Source organism: Callorhinchus milii, unplaced genomic scaffold (genome assembly GCF_018977255.1).
Source record: "Callorhinchus milii isolate IMCB2004 unplaced genomic scaffold, IMCB_Cmil_1.0 Scaffold9, whole genome shotgun sequence".
NCBI lineage: Eukaryota > Metazoa > Chordata > Chondrichthyes > Chimaeriformes > Callorhinchidae > Callorhinchus > Callorhinchus milii.
The window spans coordinates 10,047,942-10,061,835 of NW_024704750.1; the positions used below are offsets into that span (position 1 = coordinate 10,047,942).

The 13,894-nt window shown below is 36.7% G+C and overlaps 1 protein-coding gene across 1 annotated transcript in view; it reads left to right on the top strand.

Moving 5' to 3' along the window:
- Positions 1 to 13,894, top strand: part of fmn1 (formin 1) — a 130,487-nt gene that overhangs the window by 56,045 nt on the left and 60,548 nt on the right. The window contains exons 8-11 of the mRNA XM_007888381.2: positions 3,139 to 3,200; positions 8,483 to 8,571; positions 11,424 to 11,553; positions 13,671 to 13,817. Of these exons, the coding sequence (XP_007886572.2) occupies positions 3,139 to 3,200; positions 8,483 to 8,571; positions 11,424 to 11,553; positions 13,671 to 13,817 (428 nt within the window). The remainder of the gene's footprint in view (positions 1 to 3,138; positions 3,201 to 8,482; positions 8,572 to 11,423; positions 11,554 to 13,670; positions 13,818 to 13,894) is intronic.

Genomic DNA, 13,894 nt, shown 5'->3' on the forward strand with positions numbered 1-13,894 from the left:
CCTACTGCACAAGCCATTGACCATTCTTGAATTCAGGAGTGTAATGTTCAGCACTTTCTAGTAAAAGGGTTAATTAATGACTGGAACAGGTGGTTGAGGCCTGGATACTGAATACATTTAAAAAGCAGTTTGTGGCTGTGATGGGAGGGTATTCTGAGGGGTGAGGGGATGGGAGGGTATTCTGAGAGATCAATTGGCTTTTTTTCATCCTAACCAATCTTGTGATCTTCAGATCCTGTATTTCAATTTTTTTAAAAATATGCCTTATTTACACTTCAATACGCATTTCACCTGGTTTATAATGAGGAGCAGATGCTCTGTCTACTTCAGGTTTCAAAGGTATAACTTATGTTTTTGGAACTTACCTTTCTGGACCAGATTATTTATACACATGGACTCCAATGATACAGATCATTATTAGTTTCTTAGTAGCTCTCTGAAATATTTCTTCTACTTCAACAAAATGGAAATTATTTCTAATAATATTCTTTCCTGTCTTGCCACGATACAAGATTTGAATAGAAAATCAAAAGCGAAAAAAGTGAAATTTACCACTTGGTACATTTTGGTCTGGGAGTTTGCTCCTGTGCAGGCTGAGATCAGGTTGGGAGATGGAAGGAGAATGCCCACCTTTTAACAAAACTGAAGGATTCTCAAAAAGGAAGCTGTATTCATATCAAGCAATAGTTACCGTTAGACAATGGCAAGGAGCAAAACAAATACACATTAAAAAATCAACACTTGGGTTCCTATCCCTAGGTTGATAGGAGTCTCCCGTAATTGTTTTATAGTGCTTAGAACACTTATTTTCTCCTATACCAGCTTTCTGTGTTCTACCTCCTCTTCGACAGCGCCTTCGGCCACTCTCCTACCCTCCCTGCCCTCTACCCTACTCCAATCCCGACCCCCAGCTCAGGTCCAAATTCCTGACTGTCCAGCACCTTGGGATGTCCTCCCGATGTGAAAGGCAAATGTAATTTTGTATTTGTACCTATGCTGATCCCAGCAGGGCTGTTGTGTTTATATAAAACCATCATCGGAATGTACTGTTGTACATTTGGCTGCCGGGATTCACCCACAAAACATGCAGTCACTACACATTACAGTATATTTTGTGAAGCGCTTTGAAACATCTCGAAGATGTGATAAGGCGTTGTATCAAATGCAAATATTATTAGGCTCATTGGGTCTATGCTGGATCTTTGAATGATGATTCATTCAGTCCAGTAACATTTCGTTTCCCCATACTGCAGCTATATACAGTATATATTATACATTATTATTAGGGTGGCAGCTACGAAAGTAAGAGTGGAGGGGAGAGATAGCAGATTTGTACCCAGGACATTGTGTTTACACGATGCTCAGTGATTATGACTTGTGTACAGTCGGGATAACTGAGTACAGTTAAAACCTGCTCTGCATTAGCTATGATTGCAAGCAAGGAACCACCCTGTTGGACAAGTTTTGCTGACCCAGAGCTGATGCAAATCCAGAGTTTTACTAAATATTTTCTTTGTTCTGAATAACTTACAACATGTGTTTTTTTTGATCTGCCTTGAAGTTCAAAGATTTTATGCTGATCAACCTAAGCCACAAGCAGTGCCAGAATTGTGTTCCTCATGACTTGATGCACATGACGGTTCTGCTAGTTTCTCAACCATATGTCAAGCCATCACAGATCTCCTCATCCTAAATCACACAGTTATTGTGGTATGAAAGTAGATCTGACCAGCCAGGGGTTTCCCGCCAGAGAGTGTTCAGTGGCTGGGCAATAAGTCTCTTAAAGACTCACACAGCAGATAGGTCAAATGGTTACACAAAGAGGGATTTTGTCACTGTGCTCGTGTTCCTTTGGTTGGCTGCTGCCTTGGTGACAATCTCTTCTGAACTTTTCAAATTAGAATGCATTTTTTTCCTCTTCTCCATTTCCACATGAAGTACATTCCCTTTAACAAGACTTTTGGCTTGAAAGTTTGAATGGTCCCCGAAAATCTGAGACTAGCCACTTTTTATGCTACAAAATAGGTTTTGAGAGGTAAGCCTCTCCGTCAATATAGAAAGATTTGGCAAAATCAAAATAAGATTCCCCTGACTGAACTGCAAAAAATAGGAGTAACAAAAGAATGGCTGTTTTGCTGTGGCTACTTCTGGAAAATGCAAAACAGTTAAAATTGCTTGTTCTTTGGATACAGCAGAATGACATATGAGCTTTTATAGATGTGCTAGGCTAAATGTCTTTCCAAAATAATTAGGTTTGTCTTCAGGCTCAGGATAGCATAAGTTCACACAATCGGTAAATTAATACAACCAAACCAAGAACATGTGGATTCCAAATACACCATTCGTTTTATGTGTCACAGTACATGAATTTAGTTAGAAAGTGTTTTAATGTGTGTGCCTGCTAGTTTGTTAAGTGCACAATGCTGATCTGTTTTTTGTCGTCAGTGACGGTTATTATAACCTAATGGGTGCAATGCTACACTAATGATCTTTCTGTATATAAATTCTTGTTTTTGTGAGCAGACACCATAGTGCCACAGGAAAATGTTTGCCTTAATTTACCTCAGAATAGATTTCAAAAGCCAGACTTGGCTGAGCAACAGTTTTTTCTAGTTACAAGAATCCAATAAAATTACCAGCTTTTCACAGCATGTGTCTGCTTCCTTTCTGTTTATCTCAAAGTTTCAATAAAGTGGAAAATTTGAGCTGACAATATATATGTTTGGATGGCTAATAAGGATTTGTAACCCTTTAGAAGGCTTGACAGCCTGATAATGCAATTGAACAACACTGTGGGTATAACTTGTTAGTAGTCTGTATGTTGCAAATCTTTTATGTATACCAATGTTCAGTGGTGGAATGAAGTTAGTTTGTATCTCTTTTGTATTGTAAGACATACTGAATGTGTTTTACTACCAGTATTAAGAGTAGCTCATTTTGTTTATATTGAAAGTCTCCATCATGATGTTTTTTTTCTGTAAAATGTGTGAACTGGTTCAGAAACTGTTAAGTATATTTGATTGGTTATTTGAACTTTGCAAAACAGTGCAATTGGCACTTTATACTAATGTAGTTCAACAGAACACTGACCACTACGAATAAAAGTAAGTTAACATGTTGTGTAATGTGCAATTTCAGCTATTTTAAATCTGGATAACTCGGTGGTGGATTTGGAGACTCTTCAAGCTTTGTATGAGAATGTAAGTACTGAAACCACACTAAGTACTGTAAAGTATAACTGTGAAAAGGGACACAGTGAAGTACTTTGAAAACCTACAGTAAGAATAAATAAAGTTAGCATATTACTGTACATACTTTATTTATTGAGGCATTTTATAAAATATTAAATTAGTAATCCAGATGGGCTGTAGCGTCATTTTGTGATGTCAACTCTGTCACAAGGCAATGACAATGTATTCCACTTTGTTTAACAAATGCGTGTTTACTCACTGAACTCGTCAGTACTACTGCAAAGCTGTAAAACATAAATGACAAACTATTTCCATTGATATCTTCTCTTTGAGATAAAAGTTGCATATTTGTTACATATATGTTGTACTGTCTTGTTGGACGTTTCTAACAGGATCAAGAGTGTTATGTTTACTCCCATTGCCAGATAATCAATTGTTTGTGAATTAACGGTGCTGCCAGTTATGGGTATTTAAAGCCAAATCACTATTAAAGAAGCATAATTATAACGTCACCCATTTGAATAAGAAAAAAATACAAGCAATAAGATCTCAGCGTTTAGTCTCTTGATGCTGTCCTTCTCACTCAAGAGCAGATTGTTTGGAGTGACAATTGCATAATTGAAGGATTCAGATGATTTCTAAAACTCTTGAGAGTGGTTCATAAACTGCATCTGAGAGAGTACAAGCATCTGATAAGCACATTTTGTAACCAAAGATAGTAACTTATTTAAGAGAAAACCATCCTTTGATTTACTTATAATGTATGGGATCTTCTGATCAGTGAACAAATACAAACTATGGTTCATATGAATGGAAAAAAGTATTAAAAGTTGTTATTTTCAAATGAAATGTCAGGTTGACTCTGTCCATTCAAACTAATCACACCACATTGGTACTGATAGCCAAATAAATGCAGATTATATGTCAGATCTAGTGGTCTGATTAACACACAGGTTACGTTATACAATACGTTTTCCAAAACCTTGACTATTCTGCTCTCATACAAAATGTGCAATAAATCTGAATAATTTATACCTTCTAAAACTACTTGGCAATGCCCAAAAAGAAAGAACATAACTTTTGTTGATCCAGCTACTGTTAATTGTTATTTCAAGTATGAATACATTTACTTTGGGCTGTGTTTGATGTGAATATCAAGGTGGGGGGCATCATTGAAAGGCAACAGAATATGTTTCCACTCTTTGCACCCAGAGTAAGCATCAAACATACCCGCGCCTGCATTTCATTAGGTGCAGAGCAAAGTTCCCACTTACACTACCCAATTATATTCTTATAGAAGAACACCCTTACTGCATCAATGTGGCACTTCCCCACATTACCCTTCCCTGAGAGATATATTGTTCCATAATCTATAGGACATTGGTTCACACGTGTTATCTTCCATATCCTGAATTACCAAAGTCAGCTTTGTAATTGTGTGGAAATTCTGAACAGAAGTCAGACACTTTCTGTTAGGAGGAAAGAGTTACCTCAGTCTGCTCTTAGGTTTGTCAGGTGTGTCCCTGTAGAGAGAGTGCACACTCCATTCCAGAAATATGTGGGACTCTCAGTAGTTTAGGATACTCTTAAGTATGGTGATTGGTTTTCCGGGGATCTATTGTTTCCTACATAACCCAGATGAGTGTAAGGTTAGCCTGTAAAAATAGATTTAAACTTTTCGTTAAAGTATCATAAGCTGGAGCTTGTGTGTGGCACTTTCTGACAGTTGTTTTGATCTGTTTTGATGCCAGTGATAATGTTCATCGTCATGTTTTTAATGCTGTTATGGTTACCGAAAGAAGAAAATCTTTGTTCCTCCTAAGAGCAAACAACTGAAGTTAGTTGGACTAGACCATCATATTTTCTGATGTATTCTGTGATTTGACAAAAAGATAAGCATTGCCAGCAATTTCCAAGAGTTGTAGTTGCAAGCAATGTTTTGGAATACTGCACTACATTGTTCAATTAAGAACTAAAAAAAAGTATTGTAAACATTATAGACAAAGGAGAAGATCAGCTAATCTTCCTTACTTCCTTGTGCATGTCGAATGGTGCCAAACATTTCAATAGAATATTTGCTGCTGAATCTATTTTGGAAAAATGGGACAATGCAATATCGGCAATGAAAGTGCAATCAGTCTACCCGTGCTCTCCATATTTTTATATTTTATATATTCTCCATATTTTGTTTACTTTTATACAGCATCAACCATCACAACACAACCTGACAATAAGAGGTGAAATCAATGTAGGGTTCTTTACAAATTTAAATTATTCAGATTAATTTGGATTGATCCAAGTTTTTTGTTTTAACTTGGATCTATTTGAAGTGGATTTCCTTTCTGTTCTTTGTTATATATATCACAATTTCCACACCAATCTAAAAATGATGTCCACTTTACATCTTATTGAACCTTGACCACATGAGCTCTAGGGATAATATAATTGTGGTCCTAACAGGCATGGAGCTATGGTTTTAATAGTCAGTATCTCGATTAACACCTATATTAATATTCATCTTTTCCACTATAGTTTCTACCCAAATGAGCTAATCAATGCAGAATTAATTACTTTTGATGAGCCTTTGTGAAAAAAAATGCTTTTTTTAAGACTATTTTTCCACTTACATCATCTATAAGCACATTTGAAATTCAAAAATATCAGGGTAAAAAATTCCACCTGAATTTCTTCTACAGCATATTAGAGCATCCAGAATTTGGCAAATTCTTTAATATTTCTCCCCAATTATGTAATAATAATACTAATTTGGTCACTCAATCCACGATTGTTTGTGGGACATTGCTGTGCACAATCGGCTGTTGCATTTCGCGTACAAAACATACAGTCAATTCACTTTACAATATATTCTGTGAAGCGCTTTGAGAAGTCTAGAAGATGTGATAAGGTGCTATATCAAATGGAAGAATTATTATATTATTATGTTATTTCAGCCTCTTTCCTGTTTTAAAAACAATGATCGTGTCACTGTTATCTTATTTTTCTGTAACGAGAGCAAGTTTAGCTCTACGAACCTATCCTTGTTGTTTAACAATTTTGAATTCCAAGTTCTTTGAACCTTTTCCATTATGTCCACGTCCTTTTGAGGGTAAAGTGCCCCCAGATCACTTTCAAATATACCTTGATCTGAACTGAATCAAAATGGAGCCGAATTTTCGTAACTTTTCTTTTGCCTTCATCATTCTGAAATACAGCAGTAAAATTCCTTGCCAGACAATTAAGTAATTGACCAAAAAACAAATATATCTAATTGACTGACAGAGCAGAGATCTAGTTCAAATTGCAAGGGTTAACATCTGGATTCCTAACACTTTCTAGGGAGTAACATCTATTTTAGATTGAGATCAATCCCTTCACTGTTTGAACTCAAATTAATATCTCGTGATACAAAGTAACTTTGAGCAAATGTGATGGTAAAGGCAGCTTTGTGCTGTAACTGGTCAATGTTACAACTGCAAATCAACTCCTTGGCAAAGGGTGTGACAAATTCAAATGTAAGAGAATGGAAAATACTTGAACAGTCAGCTGTGATAAATTAAACTTAGATACAACTAAGACAGGATTGCAGGAATTCCATTATTGTACTGCCATTTTGGCAAGAAATAAACCCATTATAGCTCGGGCTTTGGAAAATGCAAAGAAATCCAAAACCACGTTATTTTCAGAGTCATTCCTCCCTACATGTAATTATCAATGTGCTGAATAGGTTTAAATGCTTGTTTTTTAAAAATTGCTTTAACAGCTTATATTATTTCCTCACCCGCATGCCTATCACCCCTGTCCTCGCCAGGCTCCATTGTCTCCCTATCTCCCAGAGGATCAGTTTCAACCCTCTCACCCTTACATAGAAACACCTTCATGCACTAGCACTTCCCTATCTTGCTGATCTCCTCCTACCCCACTCCTCTATTCAGCTAACTCAGACTTGCTGCACATCACCCACCCTATCCATATTCTACACCTCTAACCTCTCAAACTCCCTCCCTATACCCATCAATCTCTTCCCCTTTCTATGTGTCTTGAAGCCTTGCCTTAAAACCTACTTCTTCCACCATGCCTACGATCACCTCCTCCCTCTTCCCCTGCTCAGTCCCCAATCCCATCACTGTGAAGTTCTCTAAAACCTTATCCTATGAGAAGAATACTATATCAATATGAGGTGTTGTAATATGCACTATTCAACATTTTTGCATCACATTCCTAAATGGTTATTTTCACCATAAAATTAGTAAATTCTTTGAATTTAATTTTAATTTGTTGTTGTTAATAGGTCCGTTTTCCATTGCCTACAAACAAATTGTATGATATAATAATCTAATATGGCACTTGCAGTTTAATAATTAATGGCAGCGCTCTGGAGTGATCAAACGCAATAATGCTAACCGTAAAAAGCACCGTGAACCAGTAGAAAACTGCCTGGAACATGTAATTCTCAATCAGAGAGCTTTTGTTCTTGTAGCAACTTTCTGTCAGTGATTATTCATAAGCAGTTCTATGTGGCTGCTTTCCCAAACTCACACCTGCTTGTCATTAAATCATGAAATACAGTATATATTAAAAAAATGCTTTAACCTCATTAAACTGATCTCTTATCATTAGATGTTGTAGTTGTTACTCAGCTGCTGAAAATAAAGCAGCCCAAATCATTGCTACAGGAATAGTACAGATTGGTCAAAGCTGAATTGTGTTAAAGAGTCTGGTCCGCTTGATTCATTGCTTGCAAAAGATCTGACTGATGAGATGGGAGTCAGCTGTAAAAGAGGATTCAATGGTAATAAAGGACTCTGAATAACAAAGTAAATCATGATCATCAGTGATCACTGGAACACAAATCATGTCAATCTCTTGAGTATTAGAACAGAATGTGGTTTCTCAGATGAAATTGTGAGAAACATTATCTTAATTATAGTTGAATTTATTTTAATGCAATGAGAATCGTAACATTCCTTGGAGATGCTAATCTTTACTATTGAGATTGACTTCTCTTATATTCATAATTTGTGCCTAAACTGTTCAACTGATACCATTGCAGTTCTGGTCAATGGGTGGAAATAGCTAAGACATTCTCAGTACAGAGGTAGGCAACGTCAAATGTTATAGTAACATTATAATTGCATTTACCAATGATACTTTCTACAGTGAAAGGTCGCTTATACTTCAGCAACTGGATTCAAACTTTGGATATATTATGATGATCTTTTTGTGTTGTGCCAGTCCTTCTTATGTTATGCCATTGCTGCGATATGTATTTTTATAATTTATTTGCATTCCAGAGAGGACAAAGTGACGAACTGGAAAAGATAAGAAAATATTTTGACACCTCTAAAGAGGACAATAAGAAGATCCTGGATAAGCCAGAACAGTAAGAACCTTATTGTACAAATTAAGCGTACCCGTGACCACCGGTAATAATGCAGAACAATCCCATCCTTAGAGCTGCAAAGCCAGCAAATTGATTGATTAATTAATGCAAAACACAATGTATACATCATTACAGAAATGATAGATTTGTTGGATACCAATTACTTTCTGAAACATTCTTGAAGTGTATACATGAGGGGAGCAATCAAATAGGAGAGGGCTGTTGTCAAACTGCCACTAGTTTTGTTTCCCAATGGTTCAGTATTTAATGCCAGAAGCAAAGTTTCCTAATTGGTTATTCTCTACATTTTATTGCATGGCAGTGGGTTTGTCTGATCAACATGGACTGCTCTATAAAATGATCTTAAATGGAATATAAGTCCCCTCCATACTTCCATGTGCAAAGCATCTTCTACTATTATTATTAATTATTACTGTTAATTTTAAGTTTAAGGTTAGCTAATTGAATATTTCTAATTCTATATATTTTTTGGAAAAGTAGAGAAATGTACTTTCCTTTTGGAATATTAACATTTCCACTTGTGTCTTGAGGTAGAAATTGATTTAAAATGTCCATTTGGGGGCGATATACATAGGGCATGAGAAAGGGAGGTCACACAGTGCTGGCTGAGGTATTCTTTTCTGCTGAGGGAGCATCTGTACTGAGAGATTTTTCTCTCCTATACTGACTTTAAACTCTGTATTCCAGAAAGCTTAGCTATCTATATTAACTCAAAACTATTTTGTTTATAAAATTACAAGTTCTAGCATGTGGTGGTTCTTCTACCTTTGAACGTTCTGCCCGATATAACAAATACTTTGTTCCAATGTAAATGCAGGGCAGGGGAGGCCATCCGGGTGGGTGATTTTTATCCAGTTATACGTGCTACACAAGATTTTTAACAGGACTCGAGAAATCTAAAGAGCAGAGAAATATGAGAATGAACTGGGAAAAATAAACCCAAAGTAGAATTGATGAAGTGCTTGTTACTATCGTATTGTCTTGAGCAATTTCTTTGTTTGACTGAGTCCTTGTGACCTCAAGATACTCAGCAAAGAAACAGAGCATAAATTCTTTGTGTGAATTCATGGCCTCGGGATGTCCTCCTGATGTGAAAGGAACTGTATAAATGTAAATTTATAATTTGTATTGAATGGCGCGCAGGCGGGCACACGTTTCCTTCAACCCAAATATGTTCTGTACAGAACGAAACGCAATGATGATGATAATAATAATCCTTACATTTGATACATTGCCTTTCACATCAGGAAGATCTCTCAAAACGTTTCATGGGGTATACTATGAAGTGTAGTGACTGAATTTTTGTAGGCAAAGGCAGCAGTAAATTTTAATAATAATAGTTCTACAAATAGCCATAATGGATCTTATAATTGATAGAGGAATGCCATGGGTGTGAATGAGGATCTGCTTCATACACTGGCACAACTACCGCAACAGGCCAGCCAGGGAAACCAATGTTACAGGAATGGATTGACCAGTTTTTTCACTAAGCTTAGGAAAGTGTTGAACTACTTGCGCAGAGAGACGATTTGAAATAGGAGCTTAGTATGAGGTACGATAAATACAGCATCTCCACAGCTTCTGTGTCTAATTAAAGGAAAACAAAAATATTATCAAGTTAAAAAAAAGTTTCAATTGAAAGAAACCTTATTTCCATTCCAAAAGTTTTGATAGCTAGTTGCTCTGGTGGGGAGTTTGGGAGGAACTTCTTCAAGCATAGGGTGGTGAGTATGTGGTCGAAGCAAAAAAAAATAAATTTATTTATCAGGAAACTTGATGCTTACATGAGGAAGAAGGGAATAGAGGGGTATAGGTGAAGGGAACACAAAGAGTGGGGGCCCATGGGAAAATGAACTCACAAGGTGTTTTGAAGCCGAATGACCTAATTCTTTGCCATTTCATTCTATGCAAGTTTATGTGCTTCTGTGATATGTCAACAATTCACACACCATCAACTGAAAAATAGAGCCAGAGGAGTCGATATGATTTCATAGATTTACGTTCCAAATTGCCTCTCATACTGAGAGGTGAAAACAGTGTTCTTTTATTTTGATGACATACCACGGGGAATTTTTACATGTAATATTAACCTCTTTTCTCTCAAATCTTAAGTCTTAAAAAAGAACTGTGTAACATAAAAATCTGAAAGGGACATCCCAAGTGTCCTTTTAAAAAGCACACAGACTTATTCATTGCACCAGAACTAGTAACTCGCTTGCATGTTTTTGGCATTCTTAAGGTTGTCATTTATGATGCAGCTGTTAACAAATCACAACAAGAAATAGAGGTATAAAATTGCTGATAAGTAAGAAATTTGACTAGTTATTACTCACAGTCATATTGACATTTCTACTCTTAAGAGAAGCTTGAATTAATTAAAGGGTTGCACTGTTACCTTATACTTTAATGGCATCGCTTTCACTTGAACACAAGACTTGGGTCCTTCATTGTTGAAAAGTTGGCCTGAAATATCCTCTTGAGGAGAAGTAAGCAGGATCTCTGGGGCAAAGCCTGAAACAGCACAAAGTGGCAATTTAACATGGGACCTGGTTGAAATTGCTTAGGTGACTCTGAGGAGGTAGATCTGGTAATCCTGCAGCTCAAAGTCCCAGATGTTGGGTGGACAAGTTCCTGTACTCACCATTTTCATCTTCTCTACTCTAGAGCTGGATCATTCACCATAGCTAATGGGACAGCAGCAGCGCCCGCAGGAGTTCACACGGGAGGATACATTAAAAATTCGAGTACATTATTGTAGCCATTGCTATGATTTCTGTTGATTGCAAAACAAAGTTTATGCCTGATACCAATCAATTATCACTTTTCCACAGGTTCTTGTATGAATTATCGCAGATTTCTAATTTTGCTGAACGTAGCCACTGTATCATATTCCAGTCCATTTTTCTGGAAAGCATCTCCTCACTACACCGCAAAGTAGACATCGTAGAGCATGTGAGCAAGGTATGATTAGTTATATAATGTACTTAAGAATAAATCCAAGATTGTTTGGAAGCATTAACAGCCTTGGTAACTTGCTGAAATTCAATTTAGCGTATTTCAGTTATAACGCTGAATCAACATTGCATCCAACACTGGAGATTATTCTGAGCGGTCATCAGGATTTACTCCCCTTTCCCAATCCTAGTATGGGAGCCATTGAATGCTCTGCACATGTATATAGTTGTGATACTTTTCTTTATTTCAAAGACATTGAAACAGGGTCACTTAGGGATTCTTGGGAGCTCCAATGGAGGTTGAATTCGGAACATTTTGGAGAGTGGGACAAATCAATTTGCACCCCTGCATATATACTACACTGGTGCAAATTTATGTCCTACTGAAATCAACCTATCAACTAGCCCCAGTTGCTGGGCTCCAGTGTAAATCACTTGCCGACCTTGTTGCTCATGCTCTATTTATACACTTTTTTGTGATGAATTTTGCAAATAGGATAGACTAAGCTGGACGCTAGTTTCAATATTTAGCACTGGACAATATTTGTCTCGCCCCATACCCCCCAAAAAAATATATCTTCTTATTGACAGCTGGTAAAAATCACAACCCGACTAAGTTCAGGCTTTCTCACTGCAGTACACAACCAATAATAATCCATATCACAAGATATTCTGGGTTATTTGTTTTAGGGTATTATTAAACATTGTAAGAGCAAGGTAAATAGACGTCACATTACTTGTCAGTGTGTACTGTACTTGAAATAACAGTAGTCAGTCTTATTGTGGAGAAAAATTGCAGTAATCATTCTCAGATTATTGTCCTTTACATAAGCAACAGAAAGTAAAGAAAGTTTTGGTCTTTGCAATGAGTAAAGATAGCATCTTAGATGTAATTCCTCATTGATAAGGTGTGCACTGTGCTAGTTAGTTTGCTAGAAAGACAAATTCCTAAACCTCAACATTGAAGCACAAGAAAGAGACGCATTGGGGTTGAGGGAGGTGTAGGAATATAGCAAATTTGTTGATGTGGGATAAGCACAATACTGCTCATTCATAGCTTTGTAAAGTTGATACTGAGCACATATCTAGTAGTGGGATGCTTTTTTTTTTAATAATGTAGCATGACATTTGAAAGCTAAATGAAAGTACATATTCAAATACATTTAGATTGTACCACTCTTCATGATAATCTTCTTTGTGTGTACCCGAGAGGGTATAGTAGACATTTTGTCGAATTTTTTTGAAAAGCCAGGAGGAAATTCCTGAGCTATCAGTGCTGGCTCCTCTTTGGATTCGCTTCAGTTCTAAAACATAAAGCTCAGTCATAAGAGCTGACTAAGAGACTCCAACTGATCCATTTATAATCATAGGAACATAGCAATAGGAGTAGGCAATTCAGCTCCTCGAGCCTGCCATTCTATTTGTAACTCTGTAATCCTCAGGAATAATGGAGTAGCTCAGCGGAATATATTTTCCCAATCAGATGTGGAGTTCGTTGTAGGCAAACACATAAACTTATTTGATTAAATTGTGTTCTACAATTTCCATAACTTAGATGGAACTTCCTCAATGTATGTTATTGATATCAAACCAAGAGCTGATAAACTAACCAAATTAGATGGAAAAGCAACATTTGCAGGGTTAAAACAATACGATTAAAGAATAAGTAAGAAAACTGTATTCCACATAAATAAATAGGAGATATTGAAGGGCAATTTAGTGATATTTATTAATGGGGTTCTCTCATAAGGTATCTGAATCGTGCAAACCAAGCTTCACACTAACCAATGGGAAGTCAGATCTGATACAATGTTCTTTGGGTGTAAAGTTCCCCCAGGCTGACAAGAATACTAACTGGATTGAACAATCCTGCTAAGTAACATTCAAATTACAGCCCAAATGTTTGCTTTCATGCTGAAAGTGAATGTACGTTTAACTGATTCAGAATAACCATGTTCTAAAATATCAGAACTACTTTGACAACTCCTGGGGGCACTGCCAGTTGCAGTAATTGGCCTGACGTGTGCCTAGCAGAGATGCACTGAAATAAATGAAGAATTTGCATTCTTGGTAAGTCATTGCCTTTCTACTGGGTGAATAATAACTGGAGCTTTATATCTGCAGAGTTTGATGAAGCAAGAAAGTATAAAGATTGTGCTTGGACTGATCCTGGCCTTTGGAAATTACATGAATGGTGGGAACAGGACCCGTGGCCAGGCAGATGGATTTGGTCTGGAAATTCTTCCAAAGTTAAAGGATGTCAAAAGCAGAGTATGTTACATCTCTCTTAATTTTCTGACTGCGAACAATATACAATATCTCATAGTTGACATTTAGGAATTAGTTGT